The 12,057-nt window shown below is 37.0% G+C and overlaps 1 protein-coding gene across 1 annotated transcript; it reads left to right on the top strand.

Annotated features, from left to right (window-relative positions):
* The first annotated feature begins 9,673 nt into the window (after positions 1-9,673).
* On the top strand, positions 9,674-11,889 carry zgc:195282 (uncharacterized protein LOC100192223 homolog). The gene is made up of 4 exons (XM_017417028.3): positions 9,674-9,856; positions 11,106-11,200; positions 11,291-11,345; positions 11,453-11,889. The coding sequence occupies exons 1-4, from the start codon at positions 9,814-9,816 to the stop codon at positions 11,461-11,463; spliced, it is 204 nt and encodes a 67-aa protein (XP_017272517.1). The 5' UTR covers positions 9,674-9,813; the 3' UTR covers positions 11,464-11,889.
* Positions 11,890-12,057: the final 168 nt, after the last annotated feature.

Below are 12,057 nucleotides of genomic sequence, written 5' to 3'. Positions count from 1 at the left end.
AATGTTGATATTCTGCCCTAATTAGATTTCTGTCTGAGTGGTGGAATGAATGGAAACATTTGATATCGGTACGGGAAAATACGAGGCGAGCTTTACGATAGCTGGACCATTCTGTTTTTCGTACAAGAAGTTCTGGATCTATAACTGAGATGAGACACTGAAAAAAACAAATTGTCGACAGAAAACTCGTTTACGTTGTCTCTTCACAGCAGTATGCAGTGTCATTCCTTTAATTTGGTGTTATATCATACTGTGTTGCATTTTATTGCTTTGTGCGTATCGTATCATATGATATTCTGTTGTATTGTATAAATCATTGTTTTTCTTCAAACATTTCTAGTAGATTACAGTTTTGTCTTCCCCTCTTTACTATCTGAAAATTGCTGAGTTAAAAGCACCCCAACTTGTAACCTGTCGTAGGGTTAACCAATCCTGGATAACTAACTCATTAGGTTGGGTCAGTTTGACCTGGCATACTGGGTCAAGTTTACTACCGAAAATTTGTGTTTTGACTAGTTTGTCCAATTAAAGCCACTAATAGGTTGAGTTAAAAGGAACAACCCAAAATTAGACCAAAATCAACTCAAAAATAAGTTGGTGCTAACTGCTGTTAGTGTCAGCTCACTTGAACCAAGTAATGTTATTTTAGGAAACCAAACTCAGTTAAGTGCAAACTAAAGTTGTTACTAAAGCTAATTTGTTTAAGCATCTTTTTTCAAGTTATTTTTTTACCGGCTTACCTTTGCTTAATACATCCCAAAGAGGTCCAGTCAAGTTTGATTTGGGGAAACTTCTGGCTTAAAATGGTAGAATATGAAGATCTGACACAGCTCATCCTCAATCCAGCCACTGAGTCAAACATTTTGACCCAATATTTGGTCAAACCAAACCAACAGCACCCAACAGTTTTATAACTCAGCAACTGAGTTGTGAAAATAACCCAGCAGTTTTCAGCGTGAAGGTTTCATCTGACAAAAGCACCATTTTAAACGTTTCAAGGTATTGGATCAAAGTCTTAATGTAAATAGAACATTCACAAAAAATGACACTTTTCCTTGTTTTGTGAAAAGTGAGTCAGACATTTTTATACTTTTGTACAATTGAACACTTAATTGAAAGCTTTAGCAAAACAGAAAGCTAGATACCATTCCAGCACACAGAAGAAGGCAGATTGAGTGCCATGTGTTTGTGGAGCCCAGCTGAACTCCGCCTGCTAAACCAGTCCGCTGGCTGTGACAGACTGTCAGGCAGGGAAATAGAGAGGGTGGTGTGTGTGTGTGAGAGAGAGAGAGCGAGTGTGTGTGTTTTACAACAAGAAAGGCATGAGAAAATGAGACAAAGAAGCAGACTGACCAGTAGGGAGAAACACAAATAACAAACTAGAGTAGAGACAAAAGAGACACATACAAAAAGACCCCGCAACTTCAAGAGAATCACATAAATGATAGAGGGAAGGCGGCATGCTGCAGTCAAACATGAAAAATGAGAGAAAGAGAGTAGGGAGAAGAGGAGGCCAAGCTTTCTGTGGCTTAGCCAGACTGGAGCAGTGGGACTTGGCAGCTTATGGACCCTTGGCTTTTGTACTAAAGCAAGGAAGGGAAAAAAAATCACAGTCAAAAAATGAAAAGGGCAACAAGCTATGCCAAGAATGCACAGGCAAGAAGCAACACATAGGGTTCTTTCCTTCTGCCTGCCTTCTTTTCTGTTTCCCCGAGCAGATCTAAACAATAGGTGGGACCAACCTTGAGAACTGATCTTTATAAAGTCCGAACCCCGCTGAGTGACTCAGGCTCACGCTTTTATAATGAGCATATTATCCTAACAAACAGTAACGCTCCGTTATCTTCCCTCCCAAGAAGTTTGAAAACATAAAAAAAGGAATCTTGTTCAATTTGGCCTGAATATCACCTTGAATCAAATTGTAATATTAGATATGATCTGTGTGATTTAAGATGCTCTTTGCAAAACACTAAATACTAAAATAATACATTTAGAATAACCATCCTTACAAAAGATCTTTTTAATATTCTGTAAAAATAGAAAAAAAATCACAGATTTGGACAAACATTATTGTCCTTTGGCCCTTGGTGGTGGGCTAAAATATTAATGATAATCAACATCATTAACATTATATAAAGTATTTACGAAACATTAAAAAATTATGTAAACTCTAAGCAAAATAACAAATAGCACAGATCTAAATAAAAATGCTATAGAATAAAATTTGAGACAAACATGAAATCTAAACTAGTTTTGAGAAATAAATAAAAGTCAAGTAAATTGTATTGTTTTTATGAAACAAATATGTCTGACAAAATTGTTTTACCAAACAAAAGCTGTAACTTGTTGATGAGACTTAACTAAAACTAGCAGTTTTTATTTTAGATCATCTTTCAGCTGAAACGCTCAAAAATTGTTACCAGTTGTTCCTATACTTATTTATTTTTCCACTAAGACACAGTTTACATCTTTATGGTGAAATGAAATGCTTCATCCTGAAAAACATCAATGCTCCAGTATGAATAGTTTCATGGCAGACATCTCTAATTTAAACTCATCTCACACAACATTTTACACATTTTTTGTCACTTTTCTACGTCTCTCTTGCTGGTTAACTGTCAGGATCTGGAGTTAAAAATACATGGTTAGGGTTGGACTGAATATACAAATTTAGGTTTAGTTGTAATATAATTTATGGGTAGGGTAGGAAAATGAAATGATTACCAGTTACAGATTTTAATCTTCATCTGTCTCAGTTCTTGAATGTTTGCCCAACACTACACAGTAGGAAAAAAACTGAAGTATTTGAACTACTTTCTGAAATGTGAGCAAAACACTGTATGATAACTGAACCAACATATTTTGGGATATTTATACTTTGGACCACAGTGACTTCTCTTACTGGTTCTGTAACCTCACAAGAAAATATTTACTGCACTGTGCACGAAGCTATGTGGTCACCTCACACAGATTTCTTTTTTTTTTATAGGGGCAAGTGTTAAGTATTAACAAATAGGCTGATTCACAGTGCGCATACCCAGTTGGCAACATAGAAAGCATTTAAAATACAAAACAAAATACAATAAAACATTGCACTTATTTAGACAATGCATAAAATAACTTAAAACATATCAGAATAACACCAAAAGGGTGGCAGTCATGACTAGAAAACTGGCCAGAAAATCTGTTTTCAGTCATACCAGTCCTTAACTGCTTTTCAGTTTATAAACGGATAGATTTTAAAATTATTTGTCTATAAGGCACTGAATGGCATAAATACATTGTAGAGTTATTCTTCAAGTATGAACCATCTCGACCCTTCAGGTCATCAGGCGCAGGTTTAGTGTTCCCAGGACCAGAACTCAACCAGGAGAGGCAGGATTTAGTTTTTCTGCTCCTAAACTCTGATACCAACTTCCTGTAAACCTGAGATGTGCAGAAACTGTTGGTTTATTTAAGTCAGGACAGAAAATAATATTGTTTACTGTAGATTTGTCATAAAGGTGAAAGGTTTTTTAAATTATTAGTTTACCTGTTTATTTTGTTAGACCCATGTTATTTACTTCTTTAAAATTGTATTTTATTGTATTTTTATTTGTGATTTAAAAATGTAATTTCTTCTTTTAATTCTTCTCTGAATCCCTGTGAAGCACTTTAACTTACACTGTTTTACAAATAAACTTGTCTTGCCTAAGTGAGGTTTCTGTGTTTTGTGTGTAGATGAGAGGACAGGACATGGCAGCCAGTTATCCTAAAACGTTATATTTTGATGTATTATGTCTGTTTTAATGAAATCAGATTTTTTTCCTAAACTTTATTCACATTGATAGGATCTTAAACAGCAATAAATAGGACTAAACAAACAGTCATGTTCAAGCAAAATACTTCAAAACAAGAGTCATCAGGATGGAAACTGATTAGATTTTTGTGATTATTTTATAACCCCCCCCCCCACACACACACACACACACACTCACACAGATAAACATGCAGTGCAATCAATAACAGTAATAGATTTTGGAAAACAACAGAATATCCAGTAACTTAATCTGACTGACCCAGCCACTCATCGTCACTAAACATTTTGTAATAGTTGCTGCTTTAATCATATCGCTCCATAAAGGCATGAGAGGATTTATGGGCTTTGCCGGATTAATAGTGGAAAACAAGGAATTATTTTTTCAGACTTTTCCAATCACTGATACCCCGTAAGTAGATCTGATTAAAGTCTTTAGATCGTCTTACTCCAAAAAGGCTGTCACAGCGGGGGATATTTGTGAAAAACACACTCTCAAAATGTTTCAGCGCATGCACAGCACCCCAAAAATATCCATCTGTCTGTGCCAAATTAGTGTCAGAATGGCTTGTAATAGCAAAAAGTGAGACTTAGCTTTTGCTTCGTGAGGAAAGTGTAAACCCTTTTTTTTTAATCAGCAATCTGTGATTATTAAAAAACCAGTAAAAGTAACACTGAAAACTTTGATTTTGACTTCAGCTTTAAAACACAATGGGAAAAAAGTCTGTTTTCTACAGCTCAAACAACAACCAAATCTCCGTGTGGTCCTTTGGTTATCTTCGTCTGTCAAATGTTTGAAGTGCTGCTTGATTTTCTTCACCATATGTCTGGTACTGTGAAGCTGACTGGGAGCATGTAGCTGAGACGCAGCCCTAAAGCTGTGTCACATTCTGGGCTTTGAGCGGGGAGCAGGATGCCAAGAGCTGAAACGTGATGACTGGGGACTGTGAGAGAGTGAGGGTGGGGTGGGGGATGTAGTGTACATTCATGCGTACGAACATGTGATCAACAATGCATTTACAGTATGTGTGGGAAGAAGGAATCCATGTAGTCATTTTCTGTCTTGAGTCTCTTCCTGTGCTGCAACCCAACCCACAAACAGCTCTCAGAGCTGCACCGGTGGACGCAGAGCAGAAGAGCCAATGTTTCTCTTCTCAGAGTTCCAGGGAGTTCTGTTTTTCTACCAAGGGTTGATTATTTCTTTTAAGTTTACTGTTCATTTAGTGTGTGTTGGTGTTCCTTATGAGACTAATCAGAGATAAACCATGTGTTTGACTGAGGAATCTAATCAGGGATATTTTGGACATTTTGAAGTGGGTTTTTGTGGAAAAGTTGTAAACAATTAGTATCTTACCTGTTGTAGATAACGGAGTTTAGAGTTTAAGTCCAAACACAGCCTTGGCCAAAATGGATTGTTGCTGTAATAAATTAAACTTCTGGTTCCAAAACATTATAGCAGTACATGTGAACGCTCCTCCATACACTTTTTACATCACAGTCAAGCTTGCAATGCATGGTTATTTACATGTAATTCTATGGTTATTAGTAAACTCAAATAGTGGCAGCTGCAGCACCTCCAATGCAGCCAGAGGGCACTTCCAGCAGGAATTTTAAAAAATTTCTCCTAAAGTAACCATACAATGTAAAATATATGGTGGTTTTAAATTTTAAATAACTGCATAAACTCCTATGTCACTTTGAGGGGTAAACTTGTTTCAATTCGGCAAAATTTGCTTTGGAAGTAGATCAACTTGGTCCATATTGATGAGTAAATAATGGCTAGTCTGAGCAAACTCGCTTTTAAAGCATGTTTGTCTTCCTGAAACTACTCAAACCTTCACAATGTCATTGTAGTTTAAGCAAACCCTACTTTTTAAGCATTTAAAATACTGTCAGTTTAACAATTACATGGTTATTTTAGCAGAAATATTAGGATTTTCTCTCCAAAAGTGATCATAGGCAGTGCCAGAAGTGCTACAGCTAGCTGCTGCTGGTGTTATTTGTGCTTGGAAATACAGTAACTGTAGAAATGTATAAAATAGCTTTTTTTTAACTGCTACAGATTTTTGGAGGTTGGAGCAGTTTTAAGACAGCAGAAATCCCCTTTGACCTTGTCCTCATTCAAACTGTCAGTTTGTCATTTAAGGCTGTTCAAAGGTTATCTGCAGCAGGTAGGATGTTACTGTTTTAAACCCTACTTCAAAATGTCTGAAATCTTTTTTTAAGAGTTTTGTCAGTTTAATGAACATGGCTTTACCCTGAGATCCATTGGGAAAAGTCATTTTTTCCTCTTCTCTCTTCCTGTTCTCTTTCCATTTCACATTTACATTATCACACTTTCTTCTTTCTACTTCTTATTCTCTCCGTTCCCTTAATTCTGTTCCATTTACCTTCAAATCAACCTGTAGAAATCTCTTGCAGCTTTGCACTCTAATGACACCAGTATCTTGCTTTTCTTTTTTTTTTTTTTGCGCATATTCAATAGCTGCTCTCTATTTAAATTCCAACATCATAATTTGCATCAAAAATCATTGTGAGCCGTGCATGCATATAAGCCTGTGATTCAGGATGTAACTCTCCTAGTGCTGTCCACAAACAATGAATGCTGATGGAAAGACATGATAGGTTGTCCTGTAGGGAAAGCTGGTCAGATGAAAAAGCTGCTTGGTATTCCATTCCCCTGCAAAGCATGACACACCAGAGAGAGATGCTGGTAAATATGCAAATGAGAAAATACTTTATATGTTTCATGGCTCTCTAAAATTCATTAGCCTCAGAAATGATATGCAGATGTATGTGAGATGTGAAAGAACTGGAAAATATTCTTCAAAATATCCCAAATTGAAAATACATGAATGCATTCTGTGTGTGAATATACAGACATACGTTCTCCGCGGTGAATGGAACCCACTGTTAATAATTTACCTTCTGCTTTATTCACTGTAAGTATTGCTCTTATTTGAAGTGCATCATTTTTAAACAGTTTTACAGAAATAATCTCTTACAACATTATGTGCCCTTCAGATCACATAGCTGTGTTGATTGTTTAGTCCTAGTTTTCCTGAGAACCAGCTGCCCCTAAATGTCAAACAGGCTCCAACTTTCACTGTTTTTAAGGCTCATCTTAAAATATTCACTGGCTTTTAATTCAGGATGAGAGCTGAGGAGTTATATCCCTCCGCTGACAGGCCAAGGCGGGTGATAATGTTTTTGCCTGTGTTTGTGTGTTTGTTACCAAAATAAATCATAATTCGCCAGATAAATTTTAATCAAACTTGCGGAAAGTAATCACTGGATGTGCATCTACAACTGATAAACTTTTGAAGTCAATTCGATTCAAGAAGCAATCTTAACCAATAGATTGTCCAAAATTATATATATATATATATTTTTTTTTTGTTTAAGGTTTGACCAAAAAAGCTACAGCTCTGTTATTTCTAATCATAAGCTGATCTTACCCTAAAACTCTGGCATGAAAGGTGGCGGGCACCGTTCATTGCTTCACCAAATGTTAGTCTTTTTTTGTTTGCTTGTTTTTGTTTCTGTGATTTTAATGTGCTTATTTTTAGGTGCTTTTAGGTCATTTTTTTTAAAGTATCACATTTTTAGATGATCATTTTTGCCTCTTCACTACTTTAGATGCAGCACTTTGGTGAATGGTAACTGTTTTTAAATGTGCTTAGTAAATAAACTTTACTTATTTCTGTGATAAAATAAATTACTTTTTAAGTTGGACAATACGTTTTACAAAGACTTGATTTTTAAGTTTTTGTATTCTGAAACTTTAGGCTCTTTCTTGCATATTTATATAAAAGTATACATAAAATTAAGTTAGAGACTCTTTTGTGTTGGCTAATATCAGCTCAGACACTTGAATTTGGTTGACTCCAAATGTGATTGAGTTGAAGATGATGAAGATGTTCAAGGAGTGATTACTTTCTGAGTTTCATTAAAATCCATTCATTGGTTCATGAGATATTTTGCTAACAGACAGCGATGGTGTGAACAGTTATCACCAAAGTCATAGGTAAAAATATGTCAATGTGCTCACATCACATTTTAGCTCAGTATCTGTAAAGTTAATTAAGTTATTGCAGTTTCCTAAGGTCAGCTGGCTGTGGTGGCCATCTTGAATTGGGTTGACTCCAAAATGTATTCTGTTGTAGATGCACAGCCGAAGGTTGTGCTCTGAAATGTTTAGTAAAATCTGTTCAGTGGTTCATGACACATTTTGCTAATGATACAAATAAACAAACACACAGCTGCTCACACACACACACAAACATACACAGATGTGGGCAAAAACATTATTACTCTGCCTTTGCCTTTGATGGCAAGTGATAAGAAAGTATATTATTCAACTGATGCAGAGTAAAACATAAAAACTCAATTAAATAATTAAAAAAACACATATTTTAAACAAAAAAGCAGGTAAATCCAGATGTCTATAGCACTGTTAAATAAATAGTGGTTCAAAACTATCCAAATTCCCAGCTTTCCTAATTTTGAAATATTTCTCAGGAAAAGTAAATAAACAGAAAAAGCGGCTTCACGTGCAACCTGCCCTACATTTGTTCTGTCGTCTTTGTTTGCCTCCTCGAGCAGTTTCACATCCATTTGCAACTTGATGCATATGACCAAAATATTTCACACGCTGGTCAGAAAGGTTAACAACTCAAATGTGTCAAAAAAAAAAAAATCAAACAAGCCACAGAAGAGGTGGGTGGGTTGGTGACACATGTGACTTCCAAGCCATCAGGTGTGAAAGTCCCTTCAGCAGTTTATCAGCCTGGAAGTCCCAGTCTGTCAGACCTGAACAAGTTCCACCAGAAACAGCTTTAATAACCAACATTTACCTCAGACTGAGATAATAAGGACTACGACTGACTAAAAATTCTCTGTCATGTCAGTTTTATTTTGTTTAACATCGCACTCCAATTATTTTACTTTTCAAACTATAAGATTTAACATAAATTTTTCCCACATAGCTCATGTGTGAGCTATTATTAAGTGTTATCTCTTTTATTTTTTCTTAAGTAAGGCAACAATTTTTTTCCATTGCTATATTTTCTTATTTTTTCTTTTGTTTTTGTTTTTGTTGTTTCATGCAAACAAGCACCCAGCCACAGTGACTCCAGTGGCCTCGTTCTGCCCTGTGAAGTTCATGACAGTTCATCCTCTTTGTCCCTGCTGAGCTGAGTCTGGCTACTGTTGCCCGTCCCTCCCCGGCTCTGCTTCCATCACCCATCCCGGGGGAATAACTGCCTCCACCACCCACCCCCATCTGTCCCTCCACCGTGCCCGGCCTCTCCCTGCCTCTCCCTCTGCTTTTTGGACGCAGCCTCTTTTTCGTGATGTCATTGAGAAGTGAAGCCCGATAGTGTGGGTGTGTGGTGCTCGTCTGTGTGAGTCATTAAACAGGAGGGATGTGTGTGTGAGCATGTGACAGAGAGAAAGAGAGAGAAAGGGGGAACAGACAGAGGGGAAAAAAAAGACACAAGTGTTGGGTTTCCTTTTTACAATTCAGAGGCTCAACTCCTTGTCTTTAATCTAGAAAAGTGGGTGAAAGGAGCCGGAAAGAGGAGAAGATAGCTGGGAATTTGAGCTGCTGACAGCTGTTGTTTTTTGTTTGTTTTGTTTTGTTTCTTCTCTTCTCACCCCTTTTTTTACATCATTGTCAGCTACACATTATTTGTAAAAGATCTACTCATGATTGTATTCTTTTTAGAATGAGTCAAGAACCAGACCTGCTCACTGACTCTGTTTTTCCACCTATGACTGTATTCACATCTCAAATCTCAAATTTGACTCTCTTCCTGTGACGTCTCTCTCACCACATCCGGGGTTGACTTCACAAGAAGCTGACATGCTTACAATTTTAACGGCTTTCCTGTCAATTTTCAGTTTGCGCTCACATGCAAACACATGAACTCGTAGGATAAAATCTGTCCCAACCTGAAGCTTAAGTTCATACAAACACACACACACAATCCCTGTGTGATAAATAATTGCATACCATGGTAGGCTACTGTCCAATCTGTGGAAAGCCTGTCTACTTTGGTGAGTCTGACCTCTTTAAATTTTTACACTCCTGTCTTTCTCAGCCTTAGCTGACATTCTTTTTTAATTGTTCTTTATTTCTTTCATTTTTTATGGTTAGAAGTATGTTTTGTCACTGCTATAACTTGAAACATGTAGTCTAGAATAAAGTAAAATAAGGCACAATTTAAAAAGTATTAAAAGGTTGAAATTATACTTTTGTAACAATGGATATTTCAAGTTTATACCATCTACTGCAACATATTTTAATGTACGAGCATCAGTGATAATTATCCACATAAGCACAACTACAACCAATGTTACAACTAAACTGTTTTTTTTCTTTAAAGTCAGAAAACCTAGCATAAAGAGATGTATATTTACAATTAATGCTTAAATCTACATTGTTTTTACATTTTAACAAAGACTTTTTTTCCATTTCTGACTTCTCTTTGAGTTGCAGGCACACACTCCTGTTCTTAATGACAACAGGATGTGGGTCTGAGATGAGACAAGTGTGCACGTCGCTCTCTGGGTTTCTGTCTCTTCTATGTAAACCTCACAACAAGCTGCACGACAGCATCCCTCCATTTTCTGTACCTGCTCTTACCTTTTCAGTTCGCGGGGAGGGGAAGCGGTGCAGATCTCCAGGGATCATTGTGCGAGGGGCGGGGTCACCCTGGACAGGTCGCGGGTCCATCACAGGGCCACATAGAGACAAATAAGACAAACAGTTAATGCTCTCATCACACCTACAGACAATTTAGTTACCAGTTAACCTGACATGCATGTTTTTGGTCTATGGGAAACAACTGAAGTACCTGGAGAAAACCCACAGGTGCACGGGGAGAACATGCAAACTCCCCACAGAAAGACCAGAAGGCAAATCTGCCACCTTCTTGCTGTGAGGCGACATAGCGAACCAGTGCTCCATCGTGTTGCCCTGACTATTTTGTTTTTCTGCTGCAAGTTTCCCTTGCCTATCTGTGTGCCCAGAAAAGTTCAAACTGTCCGATGTGACCTGGCCTACTTACCTCTTTTTTTCCCAGCATCACAGTGTCTGGCCTATTTGTACTGATGAGGGTAACAGTCTGCACAGTCTGAGACACACACTTGAATTTCCTTTGAATTGAATTCATTTTTGACTTACTGTAGCTTTTTTTATACAACAAAGAACTTGACTTTAAACAACTATAATGTGGAGCTGCAAAAACCCTCTGACTCTCCAGCTGAGCATTAAATAATAGTTTCTCGTTTGTCTTTGCTGCAGGTGAGAAGAAGAGGTCCTTAGGCAGGGACTACCATCCTCTTTGTCTGAAGTGTCATAAGTGCAACAGACAGCTCACGGCTGGACAACATGCTGAGGTATATTTAAAAAAAGGAAATGATGCATTAAGTGAGTAAATACTAATAGCTGAATGAGTGGATGATGCAGCTCTGCTGACTGTGTTTCAGTATGATGAGAAGCCATATTGCTCATACTGCTATATGAAGATGTTTGGCCCAAGAGGTACGCAGCCAACTCACTTTGAAAACACACAAACATGTATAACTACTGGCATTTTATACACGGGCAATTTCTAAACATTTGTTTTATGTATGACTCATTTTTGACAGGTAACAGGTGACATGTCACCATGGCTCAACATCATCTTCACCACAGAAACCAGACTAAGCAAGAAGGGAAAAATGCTGACATTTAAAAGAGGCAATTTTGAGGTCAAATAGTAATAACATTATTAAATAAGAATGGACTAAAATCTGATGTCAAGAAAACATTTAAATCATTTTATATGTGCGGTGTTCACCTGATGCACATGTTTGTTTGTTCTTTCTATTATTGGTACCAAATTTTTAAGTCAACATTCGTTTCTTTAACTCTCTTCTTGTGTTCCAGTCAAATGTAATCATTTTAGATGTTTTTTCTCCTTGAAAAAAGTGATTTTGTTTGATCTGATTTATATGAGATTTCATGACTTTGTTCACTCAAGACATCTGAATGGATAAATTAATTTTTGATTAAATTTTGGGTGTTTTATTTGTCTCACCCTTGGTTTTCCCTGTCAAAAATGACTGATCATTAGCAATGACTGTGAGACATCAGGTGTAAAGATTGACTTCAGCAGAAGAACATACTTTGAATCCTTTCCAACACCCTTGTTTTGAGTGGACACACACACACACACACACACACACACACACACACCTCACACTCCAGGGCA

Source organism: Kryptolebias marmoratus, linkage group LG3, assembly GCF_001649575.2.
Source record: "Kryptolebias marmoratus isolate JLee-2015 linkage group LG3, ASM164957v2, whole genome shotgun sequence".
Taxonomy (NCBI): domain Eukaryota; kingdom Metazoa; phylum Chordata; class Actinopteri; order Cyprinodontiformes; family Rivulidae; genus Kryptolebias; species Kryptolebias marmoratus.
This window is presented reverse-complemented; position numbering and strand designations above follow the sequence as displayed.